General features: G+C 41.7%; 2 protein-coding genes across 3 annotated transcripts; one reads left to right on the plus strand and one right to left on the minus strand.

Moving 5' to 3' along the window:
- Window positions 1-374: 374 nt before the first annotated feature.
- RB195_011547 (uncharacterized protein) lies at window positions 375-2,056 on the plus strand (the record flags this gene model as incomplete). Of its 2 annotated transcripts, none has more annotated exons than XM_064193009.1 (5): window positions 375-450; window positions 600-690; window positions 982-1,120; window positions 1,189-1,327; window positions 2,016-2,056. In XM_064193009.1, 5 exons carry the CDS (start codon window positions 375-377, stop codon window positions 2,054-2,056), a joined length of 486 nt encoding a protein of 161 aa, XP_064050591.1. The 2 variants fall into 2 exon arrangements, with proteins under 2 accessions (XP_064050591.1, XP_064050592.1); XM_064193008.1 differs by having other exon boundaries at window positions 439-500; window positions 580-690.
- A 4,270-nt stretch (window positions 2,057-6,326) lies between these two features.
- On the minus strand, window positions 6,327-7,386 carry RB195_011548 (uncharacterized protein; the record flags this gene model as incomplete). The annotated part of the gene is made up of 4 exons (XM_013438616.1): window positions 6,327-6,499; window positions 6,557-7,106; window positions 7,169-7,306; window positions 7,363-7,386. 4 exons carry the CDS (start codon window positions 7,384-7,386, stop codon window positions 6,327-6,329), a joined length of 885 nt encoding a protein of 294 aa, XP_013294070.1.
- Window positions 7,387-9,708: the final 2,322 nt, after the last annotated feature.

The raw sequence follows: 9,708 nt of genomic DNA on the forward strand, positions 1-9,708 counted from the left end.
TAAAAGGAAAAGTTTGCTATCACAAACGAGTTATCCCCATATCGAGACATATGCGGGTTTTGATCTACGGGGCGGGCCGCGAGGTCCCTATATCAAACCCTTGTGACTCATAGTTGTGGTACGTAGTGGTCTGTTGCGTTGCCAAGTCTAGCTAATGAGGTAAACACTAGCCAATGTGTTGCTGTTTGAGTTTGCCTACCAGATGCTTTCTGTGGGGTGATGAGGCGCTTGAGAGGATAAATCACTAATGGTTTTATATTTTCCAGGCTCTGACAAAGGCGATAACGCCGAAACGTCAGCTGTTGTTTAATAAAGGCGATCAATACCAATCTTGGCTACAGCTCAAGAAAATCAATTTAAAAGTACGTTTCGACATGCCGAGATTCAAAGACAGTCGAACCTGGGCAAATCTGGTACCACTTTATCTACCGCATAGAGATGAAGGGCTTGGTTGGCACTAGTGCGGATTCGTACTACCGATCGACCAGCCTCAACGTGAGGTAATAAACGAAACCACTAGAAATTGATGCGATGTGGATCTGTAAACAGTAAATATTTGTGACAACCTTAGCTGTACAGAACTTTAATTCATTTCTTAGCTGCGTACACTGTCACTTGGTCATCTTTCGAGTCGAGTTATCTCAAAGACGGAATGAGAAATAATTATTCATTGTTTCAGGAAAGTGACAAGTTGGTTTTTTTTATTCTTAGTCTTTTGTTAACCTATCGAAAATTAACAACCATTTTGGTCCTCCTTTTTCCTTTCATCGGGTAACTTCTTTCTGAGTACTATAAAAATCCAGATTTATTCCTTATGTTTCACATGTTTTCACTTTGATTTGTTTTCTAATCCTCTCCTACATATCTTTGCAGTTGGGATACACCGTCTCAGGAACCCATAAGTCCGTAGAAGTTGAACATTTTAGCAGTATTCTGGAAGCTCTTAAGAACCCATAAGTCCCTAAAAGTTAAAAATTTTAGCAGTATTCTGGAAGCTCCTCTATTTTGGCTATCACTTGTGCAATGCATCATAACATTATTCATTTTTATCTTTGCTATTTATACGTGGTTCACTACACGAATTACAATAAAAAGGCGTATGAAGAATATTAATTGGAAGGTGTAGAGAATTTCCTGCAGGTTATAATTGCTCTTCTTAAACCTTATTCTTATTTTCATATTTTTCAGATTCAACTCGTTGAACAGAGGCTCCGTCTTCAGGAACCAAATGTGCATCTTATAGCGCAAATGGCAAAAAATATGAAGGTCTCATTTGATGATGTGGGCCAGGATTCGGAACGAATACTCAGTCGTATATGGGGGCAAGGTGTGTTTTTGATTTTTGTGAAAGTTCAAGGTCGTTTTCTTCTGTTAGTCGTTCATCAAGAGCAACTAAGCTTCCCTGTTTCCTCCTTGTTCCTGTAAAGTTCAATTTACAAAAAAAAAATGCCTTGGTGCATTCACACTTCGTCGCTTCTCCTTAAAGGCATCACCCCACGAATCTGACTGGTATGAATGCAATTGATGTGGTATGGATTTCCGATGGACAAACTCTACACGGGATCGTGGATTCCAGGATCAGATAGTAAAAAACTGCCCATCTCTCCCTTATCGTAGTAAAAAAAACTACCTGTAAGATCAGGATCTAACGTTGCTCGTAGGAACGTAAGCAGCTCCCACAGCTCCGTTGTTTTAGGACGATTAGGGAGAGTTGAGTGGAAGCACCCCTGATCCCGCAATCTACAACTCCCTCTCTAGCTTTCCCGTGGATTCCCTCACCACGTCAGATTTCTGGTGCTTATGTTGTCTCTGAATCAGCACTCAGTAAAGTTTAATGTGTTTCAAACCTTGACGTGAATACGACATTTTGAAAACGAAACTAGTCAGAATTAAAGGAGTACATGGTCGTTGTGCGGTTTTACTACCAAATCCAGCTCTTATAATAAATTTTAGATTACGTTTAAAACGTTTTACGTTTAAACGTTAAAAATGCTTACTGTAAGCGTTAATTTCAGATGATTCGAAGCTGAAGAAACCAAGCAAAAATGAAAAATGATGGTTCTGAGAATATAGCTGTTATCTAGTTAAAAAAGCTAACAAATGTCTTTTCAATATTAAGCCTTTGTTTTGGATCAAATATTTCCCGAATTAATTTTTTGGTGTTTGTCTTATGGTCACGACGTGTTGTTTTTATTTTCTTCAATGGATGCGGTGTAGGTTGACATATATCTTCTTGAATAAAGCGCTGAAGCTTTCTTTTTAAATTCAACCAATTGTTTCAATCGTTTACAACAGTCATCCGTTATGTGATACCGATAAAGGACAAAGGATAAAATTTCTGGCGTTGGTCAATCTGCTTGGGATGCGCTCCCACGTTCACTTTAGTTCAGAGTTCGTTTGAGGTCTACGAACGTGTAACTGGCCTATAAAATGACTTGCGGTGGCTAGCCGATGTGTCAAGTCAGTGTTTTTATCCTCCCAGACAAGTCTGGTACCAATTTATCGACCCCGGAGGGATGAAAGGCTTGGTGAGCACTAGGGCGGATTCGAACCTCCGATCGATCGTGCAGGAAGCGGAACCTCTAACCGCTACACCACACCCGTCCTGTGATACTGATGATGATGTCATACTTCATGTGATTCCTGAGAATAAATTACAATAAAAATAAGGTGTCCACTCCACATGAGGTTAGGTCACTCCCATAGAATGTCAGCAACGATGTTGTGCCTAACAGAGGGTTCACACGTACAGATAATCTAAAGTTTAGAGATTTGAAGACAAATCGATCGATAGATAGGTAAGCTTCTAATTCGTAAAACATTTCATCATTTGGAAAAATCACTTTCTAGTATTCGAATTTAGATAATTCTACCCAAGAAAAGGTGCAAATGCTTCGACCTCACCAAAAATCTAACTTCGTTCATTAATTATGTTTCGTTTTATTCCATAATTCCACATATTCAGCTAAGTTCTTAAAGATTTGTCTCCTCTGACCACGATCACATTCTACAACTAAAACTTTCATCGCGCTGTCCATCCCATGGTGTTTGTTCCTTTACTTTGAGCACATCGGTTCAGGATTACATTGATCCTTCGATGTATGCACGCCTCACTATCACCTTGTTGAAGAGAACAGTGTCCTTAATGTTGCCAAGGAGGGAAGGAGAAGTGCTCAATGTTTGGATGTAGATGATAAAAATGGACCATCGGTCTTTGATGAGTTGATCTAAGCTTCTTTTAGATCGTTTGAATGATGTTTTTACAGCTTAAAGGCATCACCCCACGAATCTGAGGTTGTACGGATTTCAGGTGGAGTATTTGTAAACGGGATCGTAGATTATGGAGAGTTGGGTGATTCCGCCCATTTCTTGCTAATTGGCGTAAAAAACGGTCGGAAGATGCGACATGTGCACACGTCTGGTGCGCTCCAATCGAAGTCGTTGTAGAAAATAGCGTGCCGGAACGCTCGAAGCCGTATCTTCCGGGCCGTTTTTCAGGGAAATTAGGAAGAAATGAACGGAATCACCCTCTCTCCTTAATCTACTATCCTGTATAGTAATACTCCACCTGAAATCCGTACCACCTCAGATTCGTGGGGTGATGCCTTTAAGAGTTACCAATCTTGCCAATAGAACATCTCTTCTTCTACACTAACAACTGATACAGTACACATTGCGAAGAAATCTCCATGCACGACTTTCAGTTAATCTCGGGGTGATGGTGATTCAATATTTGTTTTCCTGAAGGCATCACCCCACGAATCACGAATCTGGGGTGATGTGGGTTTCAGGCAGGTAATGCCTCTACGAGGTCGTAGATTTTGAGGAAGAGGATGACTCCGTTTATCTGTTCCTGTATCAGTGTAAACGGATGACTCCAGAACGCTTTTTTTTTACAACGGCTTCTGTTGCAATGCGCAACCCTTGCGCCCCGCCCCCGCCTGCAATTCGTTAACGCGCTGCATACAATTAATCAGATACACAACAAATGAACTCATACAATCACCTTCTCCGTCATCCGCACATATTTTGCACTCCGGTATGTTGCAAATACGGCCATATAGGCGACTGTGTATCAGCCTTTGCTTAAGATTGCTAACTCTACACTAGCTACGAATTCTTCAAGATGTCGCTGCTGCTGGAATTCGTACCAGCTCACCCTACGAACATCCGTATGCTTTTGTACCACTTAAACTAAACACTAAACACGTAACTCATGTGTATTGGAATCTTTCCATGTTATTGTATTGTACATAAACCTCTGGCTCGAATAACTCCGCTATGCAGGGGGTTTTTGAACTTTTAACTGAACAAAAGAGCTCAATCAACCTGGGCTTTCCGTGGAACTGGCACGAACTTCAGCAGTTGCGCCAACAATCTTGAAGAATCTGTAGATATTGCAGAGCTAATCCTTAGCAATCCTAGACAGTCGTTTAAGATCGCTAGGTGGGAGCGGCTACGTACTCGCCTCCATGACCGAATTTGCACTATACCGGAGTGCAAAAATATGTCCGTATAACAAGAAAGGTGAGTGCATGAGTTCATGTGTTATTTACTTAATTTAAGGAATGCTGCGTCGAATACATAGGAGAAGCAGATAGACCTCCATGTGTTACAGTTGAAGAATAGCCGGACGGCGAAAGGAAACCACGTTATTCCACTGATCATAGGAAGCGGTGTCTTAAAGGCATGACCCCACGAATCCGAGGTGGTGCGGATTTCAGGTGGAGTATTCGTATACGGGATAGTAGATTAAGGAGAGGGAGTGATTCCGTCCTTTTTTTCCTAATGGCCGTAAAAAACGGCCTGGAATATACGGCTTCGAGTGTTCCGGCGTGCTATTTTCTACAACGGGCTTGATTGGGGCTCGCCAGCCATGTGCACACGCTGCATCTTCGTTTTTTACGCCAATTAGTAAGAAATGGACGGAATCACCCACCTCTCCATAATCTACGATCTCGTATACGAAAAAAAAACGGCCTGGAATGTACGGCTTCGAGCGTTCCGGCGTGCTATCCGTACCACCTCAGATTCGTGGGGTGATGCCTTTAACGGAGAACCTCTTGGAGCTAAGATCACGATATTGGCGCACGAACTTAGTATTCTGGAGCGCAAGGATTTGGAAACGTTCTGGATCCACACCAAGAGCCCAAAGATTACGTAGCAGTGGCAGAAAAAAAACATTCATTTTAAGGTACGATCTGCACTTGTAACTGTGAGACTCAACAGTAGAGTTAGGATTTTCTTTGTCGGGCAGATAGGGCGTTTGATCGGATAAGTCGTGTTCGATTTCACCGTTTCAAACTCTGAAGAGGGCGAACTCGCTGAAACTTTAGCCAAGAATAAAGGATTATAGCAAGCTCGAGTCTGGCTCTACTTAAGTCACATATCACAAGTACTGATTCACTACATTTGTACTTGAAGAGATTTCTACTTCTAGTAAAATTTCTCACGATTAAAGGCATCACCCCACGAATCTGAGGTTGTACGGATTTCAGGTGGAGTATTTGTAAACGGGATCGTAGATTATGGAGAGTTAGGTGATTCCGTCCATTTCTTCCCAATTGCCGTAAAAAACGGTCGGAAGATGCGACATGTGCACACGGCTGGTGCGCTCCAATCGAAGTCGTTGTAGAAAATAGCGCGCCGGAACGCTCGAAGCCGTATCTTCCGGGCCGTTTTTCAGGGAAATTAGGAAGAAATGGACGGAATCACCCCTCTTCTTAATCTACGATCCCGTTAACGAATACCCCACCTGAAATCCGTACCACCTCAGATTCGTAGGGTGATGCCTTTAAGAGAGTTCTCGAGTGACCTTTCACACTTTTCTTCGGGAGAACTTCGGATGAGTCCTTTAAGTTCAGATATGTCGACATCAGTGGAAATGTATGCAGACGCAGGAAACTCTAGGATGGACTAACTAGAATGGAGTTACTTGGTTCAAATTGCATGTGACCTATGAGTTCTGAGATTTTTTCTCTGCAAAAACTTAAGCATACTTACCTATAATCCAAAAAGAGAATAGAATCAAAAGCGGTATTTGTGAAAATTAATTTTAGATTACACGGAATTAGACGAGCACATTTGATCTATACCTAAATATTCATACCAGTGGTACGGTCATATTTTTTTTACAAGACTTCTAGAGAGTTTCCATCTCTTCTGCACTGTGGACTTGTTACATAATTCTGGAAGCTCGATAAATAACCGTTTTTTCTTCATTGGAATTCTTCTATGAGTTTTAGATCTGGTTAAACTTTTGAGGTGTTTTGTTCTTACAGTAGTTTCTTTGGAATTTTTCATTACGAAAAGGAGGAAGATTGACTTTAACGACGAGTGCCATCCTCAAAGAATACTCCGCCGTCGACAGCGCAGTACTTGGGGCAGATACCGCGCTCGCCAGGATGTCCATCCATTCCCGGTTTTCCGGGAGATCCGGGGTTACCATCTTGACCAGGCATTCCATTCTGTCCTGGTTGACCTTTCTGTCCAGGTGATCCTGCAATTTTCGAATATGTTCCAGTGCCACAAAGAGAAAGTGGTGTTTATTAATTACCTGGTCGTCCATCTCCTCCGGGTTGCCCGGCTGAGCCCTGTGGTCCAGGTTTTCCAGGAGGTCCTTTGGGTCCAGGGCTGGGGATGCTGGGTGGAGCAACAATGGCAGGGCGTCCTGGCTCTCCAACAGGCCCTGGTTTTCCGTTCTGTCCAGGTGGTCCGCGGGGACCTTTCGGTCCAGGGCCTCCAGGGGTTCCGTCTCCTCCCTTGGGGCCAGGTCCTCCTGGTCGTCCTGCATCTCCAGGCAGACCAGGTGCTCCTGGGTTTCCTGGTCGTCCAGGAGGGCAAGGTTTGCACGGTGGTCGAGTGATGTCTCCGCATGGTTTTGGTGGTGGGCGTCCAGGATTTCCTGGCATTCCTGCTGCTCCTGGCTTACCAGGACGTCCGGGACGTCCGGATGCACCTTGCGGACCGGCGGGCCCGGGTAGACAACAGCCTTGGCAACTATCTCCACCAGTGGGATAGTATGAGTCGGTTTGACGGGCGGTACGATTTGCGATAGGCACCTCCGAAATGTGATTCACGTCCGACCAGACATTCCGCATTGACTCCTGAAAAAATTATGTTGAGACAAATGGCAACATATATATTGTGAGAGTCGCAGCAAAGCTACCTTGCACTCATTCATATCGAGTCTCATTTTTCCACGAACATGGTCTACATAATTGTAGACCATCGGAAGTGTGATGCATATTGATAGAATCGCAACAGCCGAAAAAGAAACAGCCGCGTATCCGACGATGCGATACGCCTGGAAGACTGTAGATCGGTAGCTAGGAAAAGGATAGATAGATGAGGCAGACAAACCTTGATTTTTGTGTCGATATCCATTATAGGTCTCGATACTGGATCTAATGCTAACACCTCCTATTTTATAAGCATTCTAGTTGTTTTCGTCAACAGATTTCCAATGTCGTAGCCAATGTTGCTCTCTTTATTTTGCACACTATTTCACTCGCTCATGAATAGTCCATCTGTCAACGTTAACCTAGTCTACGAAAATTTTACACTCTATAACGAATAACAGTAAAGATATGACGCGTGAGCGATCTTGAACTTCTTGGCAAGGATTAATTACTACATATCATCAGAGAAACCTCGTTCTACATTAATCCAGAAGTTCAGATTTACTAGGGTGATTCCTAATGTTTTTGTAATCGCTGAAATGCGTGACTGTTGCTCTCTTTTTTTTCTTTTTCCGGATTAATCACATATGGATCGATCTACGTTTTTTATGCATTTATACCAACAAACCTTCCTAATCTTTCTGCTGTAATTGTTAAAATCCACACGCATGTTATTTCCTTATTGAATGTTTGTGATTCTTTGAGAGCTCATCCGTGAAGACGATTCGCTACCGATAGTGTGTAAGCAGAGCAGGATTTTAAAGCCACATCTTTCGTCTTTTAAGTGGGAACTTCCTTCCAATAGCCATTTTGTGCGATTATTTCGATTCTTTTTCGTTTTCCGTTTCATTCTTCGTTTTGTATAAAGCGATGCGTTTGTCGGAGCCGGGGCTCTCGATCCCCTTCACTTTTGGACGATTTTCGAAGGGACTCCCTTCACTTTTGGACAGTTGGCGAAGGGATCCTCATCATTTGAGCTGATTTTTGATCGATCCCGTGAGCCACAGACTTCCTTTTTCTGAGAAAGGTCCGGCTACTTCCTACCGCACCTATATATGATCTGTATTTTTTCCTACTGGTCGTTCCCATAACTCTTTAGACGGCGTTTTTGATTTTTCGCGCTAATGTGCCTACTATAATTTATTATTTTTGCTGACAGAGCTCATAAGCTGATATGCTTAGTGTCTGTGGAGAAAACAATGTGGAGTTCATGGGAAATTTTTTCTGTCAACGGAAGATCTGAGCTGAACTGAGTGAAAACGCAACGAGTCGATTCTGGACGACACAAGTTAGCGATGTTAAGGTCAAATCTCATCAGGTGATTATCTATTCAACCGACTTAATCAGTAAGTAAAGAAAATATTCAAATATTTAAGCAATATACCTATTATTAGGTCAGTTTAAGTTTGAGCATCGATTTGTAACACGTTTTCTATGGCAAGCAGCGATGCGGCAAAAGCGGAGGATTGACATCCTTGACATCCGATTTTATCAAATCTTCGACCTTATGATGCTCTACACGTGAAAAAATCGTGCAATCACAGTCAAACGAGAAATGAACGATCAGTGATGGCGGTGTTATCATCGTAGATCAAACACTTGTGTCTTTCATTCGCCCATCGCATAATCGATTTCCTCGGATCAAATCAGTCGCCTTACAAGTAAACAACACGCCTAGAAAATCTAAATCCAAATAAGTTTTCTAGCAAAAATCACATGAATTAAAGAAAAGTCCTCCAGAAATCTTTTAATTTCACTGTTTGGAGCTGCTTCCAGAACAATCCAGTGTGAGGAACCTTAGTTAAGTCATCATCACATAATCGACTTTTCAATTTTCTCAGCTGCACTATAAGGGTTTTTTAAGTGAACGAAACATTTGAAAATTCCAGAATACATAAAAATTCCTTTTGAATAAACACCAGTAGAAATAATAAATTCTTAATAAATCTTTAGAGCAAGAATTACGTAAACAACATTAAAGAAAGTTTCCTTTTGTAAGAATTCTTTGAATTTTCTCCTATGGAGTTGTATTTATAACTCATGCGAGACCCTAACTTAGCAACACTGGATTTCTTGCATGATCATTTATATGTAGTTATGACCAGAATACCACTTGTAATCAAAAAAGTCAATGACTATGTGTTTTTGCTATTATTTTGTCACAGAACAAGCGAATTAACACTGTAGAACTTGATTAAAATTAAAATCAACTTACAAAATTAGACTCAATTAAAAATTGAAGTTAATTTTTAAAAAAATACACAGTCATTCTCAATGCTGACGTTCTACATTAATATTAAATTGAGTTTTTTCAGGAAAAAACCAAACGACTTCGCAGTGCATCCGGAAAAGGTCCTGAGTCAATAGCTGCAGATGCGATTGATCGATGTACACACGTTGGCGAGCGATTGCACAACGTTATGGCGCACTAAGTATAAAAAACGGCGTCAAAATCCTGAAAGCGAACATTGTGCGACAATTTCTTGGTGGAATTACCTTGCTTTGTGACGTATTTCGGTGAATTCAA

This window comes from Necator americanus, chromosome III (assembly GCF_031761385.1).
Source record: "Necator americanus strain Aroian chromosome III, whole genome shotgun sequence".
NCBI classification, from domain to species: domain Eukaryota; kingdom Metazoa; phylum Nematoda; class Chromadorea; order Rhabditida; family Ancylostomatidae; genus Necator; species Necator americanus.